Here is a 16,191-nt window from a genome sequence, read left to right as displayed (position 1 = left end):
AAAGGCCTCCATTGGCTCAATGCACTTTACACTCTCAAGACCCTTAAAAGACACTAAAGACGTCGTTACAAAGTCCATCTCACTACAGCGGCTCTACAATAACTTTATGAATCGGCGAGAATAGTTTTTGTGCGCAAAAAAACCCTAAATAACGACTTACATAGTGATGACGATTTCAAAACACGGCCTCATGAAGCTTCGAAGCGTTATGAATCAGTGAGTCGAATCAGCGGTTTGAATCGCCAAATTTCAGCAGTTTGTCACGCGATCCGAATCATGATTCGACTCACTGATTCATAACGCTTCGAAGCTTCATGATGCCGTGTTTTGAAATCATCATCACTATGTAAGTCGTTATTTAGGGTTTTTTTGCGCACAAAAACTATTCTCTAACTCTAACTATTCTTTAAAAAATGAAAATTCTGTCATTCCTCACCCTCATGTGGTTGGACACCCGTCAGTCCTCCGTTCATCTTCAGACACAAATGAAGATATTTTAGTGTAAAGCTGATGCTGAGAAAGGCTTCAGATAGGCCTCCATTGGCATTCAGTACATTTACACTCACAAGACCCATAAAAGGCACTAAAAACGTTGTTACAAAGTCCATCTCACCACAGTGACTCTACAATCATTTTACGATGCGACGACAATAGTTTTTGTGCGAAAAAAAAAATCAAAATAACACCTTTATCCAGCTTGTTCTTGTCTTCCGTGTGTGCCTCCACGACGCATGCGTGAGAATATGACGCAGATCCGGCGTTCGGGAATCCATGAAATGCCACTTTAACCCCATTTTGAGAACTACGCCGAGACCTAAAGCACGATCAGTGTAGAATTCAACAGCTGAGATACGCACGTCTTCCTCTGCTTGTAAACAAATCTCTTCTGGGTCATGTGTCCGAACGCCGGATCTGCGTCATATTCTCACGCATGCGTCGTGGAGACACACACGGAAGACAAGAACAAGTTGGATAAAGGTGTTATTTTGTTTTGTTTTTCCGCACAAAAACTATTGTCGTCGCATCGTAAGATTATTGTAGAGTCACTGTGGTGAGATGGACTTTGTAACGGCGTTTTTAGTGCCTTTTATGGGTCTTGTGAGTGTAAATGTACTGAATGCCAATGGAGGCCTATCTGAAGCCTTTCTCAGCATCAGCTTTACACTAAAATATCTTCATTTGTGTCTGAAGATGAACGGAGGTCTGACGGGTGCCGAACCACATGAGGGTGAGGAATTAATGACAGAATTTTCATTTTTGGGTGAACTAACCCTTTAAGGGCGTTTTCACACCTGAAAGTCCGCACCAAGGTCCGAACCGAAGTTCATGTTTTGATACTTTTTATACATTCGGTTAGTTTTGGTTTGGTTTCACATTGCAATTATGTGAGCGCACTAAAGAACTGAACATGACACACTTGTGTCCACTCGTCATCATCGATGTGGGCGGCATCTGGACATTGATTGGTTTGTAAACTGACGTGCGTCTGACATCAGCGTCTTTGACAAGAATGAATGAACGACGCATATCGTTGCCACTATTGAACTTGGCATTGCTGGACTATTTTCTCTTCGTTACGTTTAAAAGTGGACATTTCAAGCTTTACATCCACACATATTTCTCATGTTTGTGAGACGAGTATCTGCTGAGTTTCAGTTTATTTGAGACCCGCTCCAGTTCATGTGCAAAGCATGTGATCGCTCCCGTGATTATTGTCTGCTATAGACTATTTGCTTCTTATTTATTAAATCCAGGAATTATCTGATGAAACGTTGATTACAATTAAGATACAATTTATACAAAACGAAATTCACATTAAAGAAAGGCTTTCAAAGCAAAATCATACAAAATTTCTTTCAAAATAATTTCTGACCGTCTGTCTTCTGACATATTGCGCATTTTTTTACTTTTCACTTAATCAATGTAGCCGAGATGAAATTTAAAAATAACATTATGATATTCAAACATAAACAGATCTTCCTGTAAATGCTCTGAAAGGACGAACCATACAGAAAATGCTTTCACACTAGAAACGAACCGAACCTTTGTTCAGTTTGATCCAGACCTCTTTTCGTCTGACCAAATTTGGTCTGTTTGGGGGTCAGGGGGAGGTTTCACTCCTGTAATTTTGATTCGGACCAAACTGAAAAGTCAGAAAATCCGGACCAAACAAGGTAGGTGTGAAAGCGCCCTAAAGTGCGTGTTAGTGATATGAGCCTATAGCACAATGTGCTTACACTCTGATTATTACACACACAGGGAAGCGCAGCAGCACACACATTTATCTAGCGACATGCTAACGGTCTAATCAGATTCAATGATCTATGCTAAGCTATGCTAAAAGTGCTAGCGCCAGACCTGGAGATCGGCTGAATGGATTTGAAAATGGTAAAACTCAACTGTTTAACTCTAGGGGAGACGGAAAATGAGCCTATTTTCAAAAAAAGTGAAGTGTTCCTTTAAAGCAGGAGTCTCAAACTCACGGCCCGCGGTGTCCCCCTACTTGACATCAAAGTTTAGTGTTAGTGCGGCCCGCGCGTTGTGTGTGTGTGTGTGTGTGTGTATGAGAGTTGGCTCGCCCCTCCCTCATGCAGTATAATTGGTTGACACCGTGTGATTGACAGGAACAGAATGTGAAGCTGATCAGACAGTCGAAACGAATGCGGTCTAACAGCTCATCAATGTCAAAATGATTGAGATGCCAATCAAATCAAAGTAGGCGGGGTTTACGTTCTCTTTTGGCTCGTGTCTTCACACACAGACGAGCGCGTCAATCTATCGCTTAATGCCGTTGCGGAGAGAGACTCTTCTTTCCGGTGAAATCACAAAACAAAATGCTCCTAATCACAGATGAACATCTTTGATTTTAATGAAAAACTATATGAGGGCGGATTAGAACCTGTAACCTTTGACACGGTTTACAAAATTCTACCTCCAGACCACAGGCGAATTCTATTATTAACTGATGTATGTATTTATTCACTCATGTGAAGAATCTCAGGACTAATAATATATTTGACGCAAATTAATGCAAATATTGTTCGCAAATAGTCCCAAAAAGATTATTTCTCAACTAGAATTAGACCTAGAATTTAATTTGACCTGGTTGCGGCCTTGCTTTGAATTAGTCTATTATTTTAAATAAAATTAAAATCATTCATTATTTCATTGTTACATAATGATTTCATTTCTTTAGGCTATATTTTAACACTAGAACCTCCAGGGGTCGCTGTATACCTAAAACCACCAACGGGTAAAATTATTACTGTATTGATACGGCTAATAAATGTAATATGTCTTCACAAAGTAATGTATAGAGTCATGAAATGATTATTTTTAGTCATCAACTATGTTTTTGTCCTGTTGTTTGATGCTATTTTAAGCATCAAACAACTTTTTGGTGACTATAGGCTAAACCAGCCTCTAATGACGACGAGAATTAGATGGAAATAAATACATATTTGGGTGGTGTAATATTATAATAAAATGTCATTAATCCCATATTTAAGATAACCCATGTTATTTAAATGACTAAAATACCCTAAATAGACAATGAAGAGCAATAATAATTCACAGCACTGTATGACAACTTACGATAATAATAACATACGAATTCAAGTGCACAGTTTGACCTAATTAATGATTAATTTGTATAGTTATATCATTTATCATTTGAATAAGAGAACAACACCAATAAACTTGGGATAATCATGAAAATTGTTTTATTCATTCCATCATATCAGATTTTTTTTTGTTTGTCAGGAAACGGCCAGACTTGAATACATAGCAACACAGTAGCAAACAATACTCAATACAAAATTGCAAAACAAAAATGTATAATTAATACAAAGTTTGAACATTTATAAATAGGCTAAAACCCAGCCTGACCCAGAGTCTACCTCCAGCGGCCCCCAGATAAATTGAGTTTGAGACCCCTGCTTTAAAGGAAACATAGATATTAGGAAATATAAGTATTAAATGATAACCGTGAAACCCTCACTGCTGTTCAGATTAAAACTCATTGGCACATTAAATCCCAACAGTATTTATAAAAATCAAGTTTTAGGTTATAATAACCTGGTTCTTTACAGAAAGGTATGTTCATTCTGTAGTTTTCCGTCATTATGTCCACGCAGATGCTGATATTTTGCTGAAGTGTAATGTTTGTGTGTCTCAGGGTGCCCGGGGACATTGATGAAGTAAACGCGCTGAAATTACAGGTGGACCAATGGAAGGTGCCGACCGGCCTGGAGGACCCACATATTCCAGGTATCCCACAATTCCTTTGTCTAATCTAGTGTAAGCAATTTAACCCTTTACCTGTCACCCCCCTTTTTGAGAATTTCGTGAAAATGCACTACCCAAACTTAAATGGTTGTAATTCATGAACCCTTGGACTAAAGACTTATGGTTGGTCTCTTTTAAAAGAAGACACTTGGCAGATTATTGAATTAAAAATTAGAGAATTAAATTATATAAAAGTTATTGAAATTTAAGTTTATTGTTATAAAAATATAATAATATAAATATTATTTATTTTATTAAAAAATATATAAATTAATATAGGTTTCAGCCTAAAAAAGACAGAAAGTCAAAGCCAAAATTCTAACCAAGTTGTGTTAAAAATTTTAGCTCAAAAACTCAAAAAATGAGTTTTCTGTAAGACTTTTAGCTGCATAACCTCCAAAAATCCACTAGGGGTTAGACACACCATATTGGTGATTCCTAAAGATTGATCTGGCAGATATTCTCTATATATAATATTATTTTCTGAATATTTTGGCTAAATACTAGAATCAATGTTTATGTTATGAACTTTTAGCATGAAAATCAAAGTTTGAATGATTAAAAGTGTTGTTGTTGACTTTTTGTTACAAAGGTGAAAACTCCTGTAATGATACAGATTTTTTGATGCACACTCTTGTCACTCTTGTCATATATTAATCCATTACTCTTCCAAAATATATATTTTCTGCAAAATCATCAACAAATATGTATTCTTGAGCCTTAGACCTTTCCAATGATATATAGTTTGTCATGACTAGATTAGGATTTAATAGTAATATAGTGAAGTAAATGTAGAATGACCGTATACGGGCAAGTGACAGTTAAGGGGTTAAACATAAACTGCCGAGGATTTGGGGTAATATAGGCCTAAGTAGTGCTGGGCGGTATGACCAAAAATTTATATCACGGTATTTTTCTAAATTATATCGGTTTCACGGTATATGACCGGGTGTTAACCACATTTTCTACTGTTTGAGAGAGGAAATACTGTAGTAGATTGACTAGAATGCCCTATTTTACTGTCATGACGGGTGAATATTGTAGAAAAATTCCACACTAGAGTTAATATAGGTTTGCAAAGCCCCACAAAATGATGCTATGGAGAGACAATCAATAAAACAGACCTGCAACACACTCATTACAGGCACATGAATATTAAAATATGACCACAGAGAGAGAGAAAAACAGAGTTGAGGGCACCTTAAGCATTTTAAAAATCTTATCTTGTTGCTTTAAAAATCCTATACAACAACAAACTGCCAAAACGAGGGAGAAACGCTGATATTTGCAATACATTTAAGAGCATTCTCTGACCAAATGACACACATCAGTTTAACACAGAAAGAATAAAGCAGTTACTTTTTTGCCCATTCTTCTTTGAATTGTCAGTTTATTTATTAACTTACATCATTGTCTTTTGTACAGCAGAATAATCCATCGTGTCATCGCGGTCGTGATCAGACGTATGGTTGTATCAGTTTTAGCCAAATCAGTGCACATTTCATTTGAAGACATGATGAAATATGTGCGCATACACGCTTCGGGTTCACGGAGCACTATATGCACAATATGAAATATGTCCATAAAAAACTTAAACGTGCTCGCTCCGGTCTGTATCTGATCTATATGATCCATGTGGTGAGCAGTGTTGGGGGAAACCCATTACAAGTAACTTGAGTTACGTAATAATATTACTTTTTCAAGTAACTAGTAAAGTAACGCATTACTTTTCAAATTTACAACAAAATATCTGAGTTACTTTTTCAAAAAAGTAACGCAAGTTACTTTTTCACATTTATTTGACTGACAGCTCTCCTGCCCCCATGTTGTGAAAAATAAGTGGAAAGGCGTTGTGTGTAAACATGATGGTTATTGTAGTTCTAGACTAACTCGCACAATAAAGATTCTGAACTCCTCAAAATGAATAAAATCAGTCAAATGCAAAATCAGAGTACTCAAACCTCAAATATATAAATGTTAAATAGAACAAATATTTTTATGCATTTAATCTACCTTTATTGACCAATGTCGTGCTGCTGACCTTTGATGATTCAGTTAAGCCATGAGCAAAAATTACTAGATTTTTTGTTTTTATTGGTAAAACGTTTTTCTCCTGCGTCCTATTCTTCCATTATCCAGAATGGCAGCACATTTATACCTCAGCCTGAGGCCTATTATTTCAATTTTGGTATGAAGAGGTCTTTACATTAGCACAAAAAATGACTTTTTTTGCTATTAAAAAACAAAACTAAAAAGCAAGCCCAGCCCAGGTGAGAAAAAGTAACGCAAAAGTAACGCAAAAGTAACGTAACGCATTACTTTTCTTAAAAAGTAACTAAGTAACTCAATTAGTTACTTTTTAAGGGAGTAACGCAATATTGTAATGCATTACTTTTCAAAGTAACTTTCCCCAACACTGGTGGTGAGTGTTGTTTGAATCTGAAATCGCCCCTATAACCTCAAATAGGGCATTATTTGGAGGGGACAGCGCTTTGTAGTGGTGTCCGAAACCATAGTGGACATTATTGAGTGCACTCATTCTATCCCACATCGATGTACACACAACGGTTGTCTGACTTCACGCACTCGCTTTCATTCACTCCTTCAAATAAAGTGATAACGTAGGGAATAGTGAATGAGGGTATAGGGGGCGATTTCGGATTCAGCCATAGGCTGTAATGCAATCTCAGCTGTGCTCTGACTGCTCTCACTAGTGTGCAACAGTGAAAAGCGTCCCCTCTCAAACAATGACGCGCTGCGCCGCGTTCCGAACGTTGTTTAAGCGACACACACCGGTATTGCGGTATCAGTAAAATTCATATCATAACAAAAATAAATACCGGTATTCGGTATGAACCGGTATACCGTCCAGCACTATGCCTAAGTAACATACATGGTAAATAAAATTTCTCAACCAAACAGGTCCACTGAGTTTCCTTCTGATCGGCCTCCGTTAGCCCCGTGCTCAAATTTCATCGGCCATGTTTTTCAAGATATGCAAATGTCCTCATACACAGTCATGGCTCCTTGGACAAAGACACTGCATGCCGATTATGAACAGGGTTCCCACGCTTCTTGAAAGTTCTTGAATTTCAGACACATGGATTCAAGGCCTGGAAAGTACTCGAAAACAAACATAGGTCCTTGAAAGTGCTTGATTTAAGCATGAACTGCATTTTGTTAGAGTAGCATGGTGGTATTACAAACATTGGCCTTCATGCGCTGCCAAAGCCAGAGCAAAACAGCATTACGGGAGGAAGATGTTTCAATATATTTCTGCTGTTCGATAAGCGCCATCTACTGTCAAAAGCCCTATTCGGATGGTAATAGTCTCTCGTGGGGTCGTGAGGTATTTTCATCATTGACAGGGGCTAGTCTGGGATTTTATTGCTGTCCGAATCCAGAATGTCTGTGTTTTTCTCCCTCCACCCGCGTAAAAATCCCCGGCCGAATTACCTACTGTTTTTAGACAAACACCAAGGACACGTTGTCATTTAATTGCCGTCCGAATCCACATCTCTGAGTTTTCAAGATGAGATCACTTCAAAATTCACTGTTTATATCCTTTTTGACCCCTGCAGGCCACCGTACGGTTGCGCTTTGCTGTAATTTGGATGCAATTTAAAGATCTAGACTTTCATTACTGAAATGCTGGCCAGTATTTACAAGAGCAATATAGTTCATCACCGCTCAAAAAAAAAAAAAGTGATAAAATATGTGCAGGTCTTAAAAGCCTTCAAATTTATTTTTAAAAAGGTACATATACAGGTGATTTAATAATTTTGCATGTTTTTTATGCCTAACAATTAACTTGTCCATATCTTTTCATTTAATTGGAAAATTCACACTCTATATTTTGATGTTTTAGTTAAGTAATTATTTATAAAAAAGAAAACAAAAACTAGTGTGAAATAAATGTCTAAAGCAGGAATAAGAGCTGCAAACTGCATCTCTCGTTAAAACTCTTGTACACCAGCCTCTTTCCTCATTGGATTTTGTAAAATTTGACATTTTTCCTCATTGGAAATTGTATTTTAGTTGTCAGTATATGCCTTAGCGTTACTGCATTAATGATAGACACAGGTACAGTAGCTATCTGATATATTGGCAGTAACACACACACCTTTATCGTATTTATTGTGCCTGATTTAAAATAAAAGGTGCTTTAAAAAGTCCTTGAATCTGGTGTTCATGAAAGAGTGGGAACCCTGTATGAAGTCAGTCGGTTTAACGATTGCGTAGTTTTAGCCGCTTTCATGTTTTTTTGTGTTACAGCGCCACCAAATGGCAAAATCCCATTTTTTTTACTGTGACCTCAGATTGAGCTCTTACACATGTGCACCAATTTTGGTGAAAATATCTAATTCCATTAAATAGTTATAGCCAGAGCCGTTGAAAAACTTCCATAGGAACTGAGGAATGCGGAAGTAAAGCGTGTCATGGAGCGACCGATAGTTCCAGCACTGAACCCCATTCATTTCAGTGCATCTCAAGCACGCTCGCTGGAAAACTGATGAAATTACTGCAGATTTTGAGCAGCGCTTAAAAACGGGACAAAATATCAATCGGTTCACTCCGAGCAGAATCGATATTTTAGTGTTTCCGTTTTTGCGTTCCACATTAAACATTACTGTTCCGAAAAATGGTTTGATTTGGAAAAATACCGGTTAATAACGTTATTTTAATTTAGCCTATACTTTAAACAAATATGTATAAATAAAGACTTTCACTCAAAAATAAGATAACACGTGATACTTACACTTATCGTATAAATAGGCTAATAATAGGCTAATAATAAAAGAAACGGCAAGTAACACATTGGGCCCTATCTTGCACCCAGCGCAATTGACTTTGTACACCGACGCATGTGTCATTCCTATTTTGCACCCGCGCAAAGCGCGCTTTTCCCTCCACAGAAGCACGTCGCTGAAACTAGTGAATGAACTTGCGCTCCCTGGGCGGTTCAACGCAAAAAAGGAGGCGTGTTCCGGCGCAAACAATCCCTGGTGCTATTTTGCTGTTCCATTAAACAATTGCGCCACTGACCAGAAAAAACCTAGTCTAAAGTCAGTGGCGCGTTGCGCGTTGTTCATTATGCTATTTTAAGGGCGCATGCTTGACCATAATGTATAGCGTGCACAACGCGCAAACACTTTGCTCATGTAATCTACACAGATGCAACAGTTATTTTTGCAAATCATAAATTGTTACACTAAAAAAATATTAACACATGAGATGACGGAAATCATTGTGGTGTGCCACGAAGATGTGAAAAAATAGGCATAAATCTAGCTTACAAATGATTCAGGCTAATTGTAATAATTAAGGATAAGACCTGTTTGCCCAATAGTGGCAAGACATATATGTATATAAGGACATCTGACAAATTGGTTTGTCCGTCAAGAACCAGGAAAAAAAATCGACTGAAAAACTGAAAAAACTGAAAGACTGAAAAAAAAAGACTGTGAAATCACCTTTACAATAATGTACAACATTACAACTTCACTTCTCTGTCTTTCACTGCTCTTACAAGAACATCAGTCTCCTCGGCTGTGAACCGCTCCTGGCGTGCGCCTGGTAAATACGCCATAATAATAGCAATCCATAATGGAACTTGCGCACCTGCTTTTAAAGGGAATGTTGGATGACGCTCTGATTGGTTTATTCACGTTACGCCCAAACCACACCTATGAATAATGAAGCTACTTCAGACCAACCCATTTTAGATTTGCGCCGGGCGCAAGAGCCATTTATCCCGCCGGGAAAATAGCAACAGCGCCGAGACCCGCCCACAAAGTTACTTGCGGTTCGCGCTTTGACACTTGCGTTTCAGATCGTTAAAATAGGGCCCAGTGAATTAAACTTGACATTCTTCTGTAGACAGACTGTAATAGTAAAAACCGCATGCATGTTGGCCTGTGGCTGGGAAATGAACAGTGTCTCAGATTATTTGTGTTGGCTGTTTTGAGCGCGTGTTTCATGATGCATTATTGATAAAGATCCTCAGTGTTTGCATGCTGACAGCTGTTTGTAAATGGAACAAGCAAGTACAAAATCTTTACAACATTTAACAAAACTACTGAAGTTGAGTTACATCAGTGCAACAAAGTGTTCTGTTCTCATTAGGTCTCATTCGAAAGCTTAATCCCTTAACCTCTTTCCTGGTCAAAAGCAAAGTGACAAGTCAGATACAAGCAAGGATTAATGTCAGTTTTATTGAGAAACTTTCTTTTTCCCTTGAACAATTACAGGACCAAGTGTGGCCTTGCCTTCCCACTGAACACCTAGAGAGAAGAAAAAGAGCAAAGTTAGGAGCACTTAAAACAGCGGCCCTATTTTTGAGAAATTTCTGAAAGCGACATACCCAAGTAAAAATGTCTGCAGCTCTTAAACCCTATGGTCTATATTCATAAATCTGGTCTTATTTTAAACTAGACACACAAGAGTCATAATAACTCAAAGTAGTATAGGAACAGAGTAAAACAAGGTAAAATATACATGTAAGTGACTCATCATAATAGTGCATCTATCCATCATAAAAGTGCATCTATTCATCATAAAAGTGCATCTATCCATCATAAAAGTGCATCTATTCATCATAAAAGTGCATCTATCCATCATAAAAGTGCATCTATCATCATAAAAGTGCATCTATCATCATAAAAGTGCATCTATCCATCATAAAAGTGCATCTATCCATCATAAAAGTGCATCATAAAAGTGCATCTATCCATCATAAAAGTGCATCATAAAAGTGCATCTATCATCATAAAAGTGCATCTATCATCATAAAAGTGCATCTATCCATCATAAAAGTGCATCATAAAAGTGCATCTATCCATCATAAAAGTGCATCATAAAAGTGCATCTATCATCATAAAAGTGCATCTATTCATCATAAAAGTGCATCTATCATCATAAAAGTGCATCATAAAAGTGCATCTATCATCATAAAAGTGCATCTATTCATCATAAAAGTGCATCTATCCATCATAAAAGTGCATCTATCCATCATAAAAGTGCATCTATCCATCATAAAAGTGCATCTATCCATCATAAAAGTTCATCTATTCATCATAAAAGTTCATCTATTCATCATAAAAGTGCATCTATCCATCATAAAAGTGCATCTATCATCATAAAAGTGCATCTATTGTTGGGGTTCCAGCTTAGGACCCAGGACCAGTAGTGTAAAATGAAGACCAAGAGTCAGGAGTGTAATTAATTAAAGAAAAATGTACTGAAGAATAGTTTGCAGTTTCATCAGCAGAAGCAGCTTCAAGTCTCACAAGGAGTTCATAGGTCGCGCTCCCTCTACCAGCCTATCATACATCAAGCACCGATCAGATAGCTCCAACAGACCTGCACAGAACATGTGAAACACACACACACACACACACACACACACACACACACAATCACTAGGGCATCGCACTTTAGTCAGTGTCAGTGGGTCCTGACCTTTATCAAAAGAACACATAGATACAGCAATCTCTCTCCTTCAAGAGAGAGAAGTACACATACATTATATTCTTAAAGGTCCCATGGCATGGCATTTTTCTATTATTGTATAGTGTTTCCTGAGGTGTACTTATATTGTTAGTATGATTTTTACATCATAAAATGTCATAATTTAGAAATAAAAGGCATTTTTTCTATAATACTGTTTGCCCTGTGGCTGAATGCCCTGCTTCAAGAGGCGTGTCTGCTGTGAGACTTCAGCAAAAACGCCCACTGTTGTGATTGGCTGACATCTTTGCATTTTAAATGAGCGGAGGGGGCGTGGTTTAACGAGGCACGAGCAGCACGAGTCTGCCAGAGACGGATGGACCTGTGTTCACTTCTCATCACGTCTCAGTTCAGGGTGAACTGTTGTAGTTACTAGCATATACTTCAGGTTATTAGTTTATTTCTAGTCGGAGGGGCTGTCACTCATGTCAGAAAGTTAGTAACTTTAGTAAATTATGGATCAGCGCTGACTCGAGACGCGAACCGTTTAGAACGATTCAGTCCGATTTGGTGAACTGGTTCGGTTCACTAAAAAGAACCGATTCAAAAGAATGATTCGTTCGCGAACCGGACATCACGGAGACGGAGCGATTGCTAACAAAGTTATTTATAGTAACTACTGAGTTATGAGAGCGCTGTCAGTCAGCGCGAGTTTATTGTGTTTGTATTTGAGAGTTCTGAATAAACACGAGTCCCAGTCACGCCGACTCCGTCTTCATCATTATTACCAACTTTGTAACACATGCAATGTACCATTACAGCGAGATGAACGAGTTAGTAAGTGTTGAGTAACTTATAGCATTATTTCTAGATATGTTCCAATTATATGAATAGCGTCAGTGACGCGCATTGAGTAACTTACACAGCGCAAACAAAGACACAACAGCAGTAATCGAATGTAATCCAGTTTATTGTGGGGAAAGCTGGCTAGCCTAGCCCAGATATGCTCACGCTTACCCCCCTTCTGCTTAATCTCACGCCGCGTTTGGTGCCTCCGCTGTGGGCCAGATGCAGTACTGGGGGTCGGGGATGTTGAAGGCCGAGCTTCGGCGTATGTGAAGTTTATCTCTAAAGATGTGACTGCTGATGTTAAACAGAAAAGACTGTATGCACATTTTAGAACAGATAGACGTGACAAGGACGTACAAAAACACTGACTCACAAGATAGAAAACACGAAAACACTGTTCTGTCTGGAGAGAGAGAAGCCGCAGTGTGTGCACGAATAATAAATAATTAGCTACACATAAGAAATTACTGATCACAGATCAGAAGGAACTGAAGAAAGACTTCTGTTTTCATTTGTACATCCAAACACTGAGAAACTGCAGCGTTCACAAGTAACGTTAATGATCTCGAGCGTTTGCATGGGCGTGCCAGATTCTCTGGGCGGAGGAAAGGGAGGGAACCGTTCCTGCTTGGACGTCAAACCAGGAGACTTCAGGATTGGCTGGTCTGGCCTGTCATTTTCTCAAAGGCAGAGAAAGACAGCCAGAACTCGGTTTTACACCGATCAACATTTCTATCCACTTGGGTACAAAATTCAGGCTAGGGGAACTCATATTAATGTTGAAATACCTCATAAAATGAAAATTTCATGCCATGGGACCTTTAAAGAAATATAACAAAAATGATTATGGCTTTAAGGTTTCAGTATAAGGAAATATAGAATAAAATAAAATAAAGAAATAACATGAAAGACAAATCCATTTTTCATCTCTGGAATCCGGGCTAAATGAGCAATCACAGTCGCCACTCAGAGACCAAATACAAACTTTAGAAAATATAAAGAAGAAACAATCATTGGTCTTCTTGATTTAAGCAAAATCATAACTGGAAATAATCATTAAAATCATAATAATTATATAGAAGGATGAATATTGATTCAGGCTTTGATTATGAATTTAAGTAGGACATACTACATTCACCTAAAGGATTATTAGGAACACACACTAATACTGTGTTTGACCCTTTCGCCTTCAGAACTGCCTTAATTCTACGTGGCATTGACTCCACAAGCTGCTGAAAGCATTCTTTAGAAATGTTGGCCATATTGATAGGAGAGCATCTGCAGTTGATGGAGATTTGTGGGATGCACATCCAGGGCACGAAGCTCCCGTTCCACCACATCCCAAAGATGCTCTATTGGGTTGAGATCTGGTGACTGTGGCGGCCATTTTAGTTCAGTGAACTCATTGTCATGTTCAAGAAACCAATTTGAAATGATTGGAGCTTTGTGACGGTGCATTATCCTGCTGGAAGTAGCCATCAGAGGATGGGGACATGGTGCTCATAAAGGGATGGACATGGTCAGAAACAATGCTCAGGTAGGCCGTGGCATTTAAACCATGCCCAATTGGCACTAAGGGGCCTAAAGTGTGCCAAGAAAACATCCCCCACACCATTACACCACCACCACCAGCCTGCACAGTGGTAACAAGGCATGATGGATCCATGTTCTCATTCTGTTTACGCCAAATTCTGACTCTACCATCTGAATGTCTCAACAGAAATCGAGACTCATCAGACCAGGCAACATTTTTCCAGTCTTCAACTGCCCAATTTTGGTGAGCTCGTGCAAATTATAGTCTCTTTTTCCTATTTGTAGTGGAGATGAGTGGTACCCGGTGGGGTCTTCTGCTGTTGTAGCCCATCCGCCTCAAGGTTGTGTGTGTTGTGGCTTCACAGATGCTTTGCTGCAGACCTCGGTTGTAATGAGTGGTTATTTCAGTCAAAGTTGCTCTTCTATCAGCTTGAATCAGTCGGCCCATTCTCCTCTGACCTCGAGCATCAACAAGGCATTTTCTCCCACAGGACTGCCGCATACTGGATGTTTTTCCCTTTTCACACCATTCTTTGTAAACCCTAGAAATGGTTGTGAAAATCCCAGTGACTGAGCAGATTGTGAAATACTCAGACCGGCCCGTCTGGCACCAACAACCATGCCACGCTCAAAATTGCTTAAATCCCCTTTCTTTCCCATTCCGACATTCAGTGTGGAGTTCAGGAGATTGTCTTGACCAGGACCACACCCCTAAATGCATTGAAGCAACTGCCATGTGATTGGTTGATTAGATAATTGCATTAATGAGAAATTGAACAGGTGTTCCTAATAAGTGCATCTATCCATCATAAAAGTGCATCATAAAAGTGCATCATAAAAGTGCATCTATCCATCATAAAAGTGCATCATAAAAGTGCATCTATCCATCATAAAAGTGCATCATAAAAGTGCATCTATCCATCATAAAAGTGCATCATAAAAGTGCATCATAAAAGTGCATCTATCCATCATAAAAGTGCATCATAAAAGTGCATCATAAAAGTGCATCTATCCATCATAAAAGTGCATCATAAAAGTGCATCATAAAAGTGCATCATAAAAGTGCATCTATTCATCATAAAAGTGCATCATAAAAGTGCATCTATTCATCATAAAAGTGCATCATAAAAGTGCATCATAAAAGTGCATCTATCATCATAAAAGTGCATCATAAAAGTGCATCATAAAAGTGCATCTATTCATCATAAAAGTGCATCTATTCATCATAAAAGTGCATCTATTCATCATAAAAGTGCATCCATCCATCATAAAAGTGCATCTATTCATCATAAAAGTGCATCTATTCATCATAAAAGTGCATCTATCCATCATAAAAGTGCATCTATTCATCATAAAAGTGCATCCATCCATCATAAAAGTGCATCTATCCGTCATAAAAGTGCATCTATTCATCATAAAAGTGCATCCATCCATCATAAAAGTGCATCTATTCATCATAAAAGTGCATCTATTCATCATAAAAGTGCATCCATCCATCATAAAAGTGCATCTATCCGTCATAAAAGTGCATCATAAAAGTGCATCCATCCATCATAAAAGTGCATCTATCCATCATAAAAGTGCATCTATCCATCATAAAAGTGCATCTATCCATCATAAAAGTGCATCTATCATCATAAAAGTGCATCTATTGTTGGGGTTCCAGCTTAGGACCCAGGACCAGTAGTGTAAAATGAAGACCAAGAGTCAGGAGTGTAATTAATTAAAGAAAAATGTACTGAAGAATAGTTTGCAGTTTCATCAGCAGAAGCAGAAGCAACTTCAAGTCTCACAAGGAGTTCATAGGTCGCGCTCCCTCTACCAGCCTATCATACATCAAGCACCGATCAGATAGCTCCAACAGACCTGCACAGAACATGTGAAACACACACACACACACACACACACAATCACTAGGGCATCGCACTTTAGTCAGTGTCAGTGGGTCCTGACCTTTATCAAAAGAACACATAGATACAGCAATCTCTCTCCTTCAAGAGAGAGAAGTACACATACATTATATTCTTTAATCTATAAAGATTATATAGGAGGATGAATATTGATTGAGGCTTT

The 16,191-nt window shown here is 38.3% G+C and overlaps 1 protein-coding gene across 1 annotated transcript in view; it reads left to right on the top strand.

Annotated features, from left to right (window-relative positions):
• The window catches only part of arhgap39 (Rho GTPase activating protein 39), a gene marked incomplete at both ends in the record, with an annotated part of 82,197 nt that overhangs the window by 61,611 nt on the left and 4,395 nt on the right, over positions 1 to 16,191 (top strand). Inside the window, one exon of the mRNA XM_079832207.1 lies at positions 4,178 to 4,269. Within this exon, the coding sequence (XP_079688333.1) occupies positions 4,178 to 4,269 (92 nt within the window). The remainder of the gene's footprint in view (positions 1 to 4,177; positions 4,270 to 16,191) is intronic.

The sequence above is a fragment of the Gobio gobio genome (assembly GCF_949357685.1).
Source record: "Gobio gobio genome assembly, chromosome: 12".
NCBI lineage: Eukaryota > Metazoa > Chordata > Actinopteri > Cypriniformes > Gobionidae > Gobio > Gobio gobio.
This window is presented reverse-complemented; position numbering and strand designations above follow the sequence as displayed.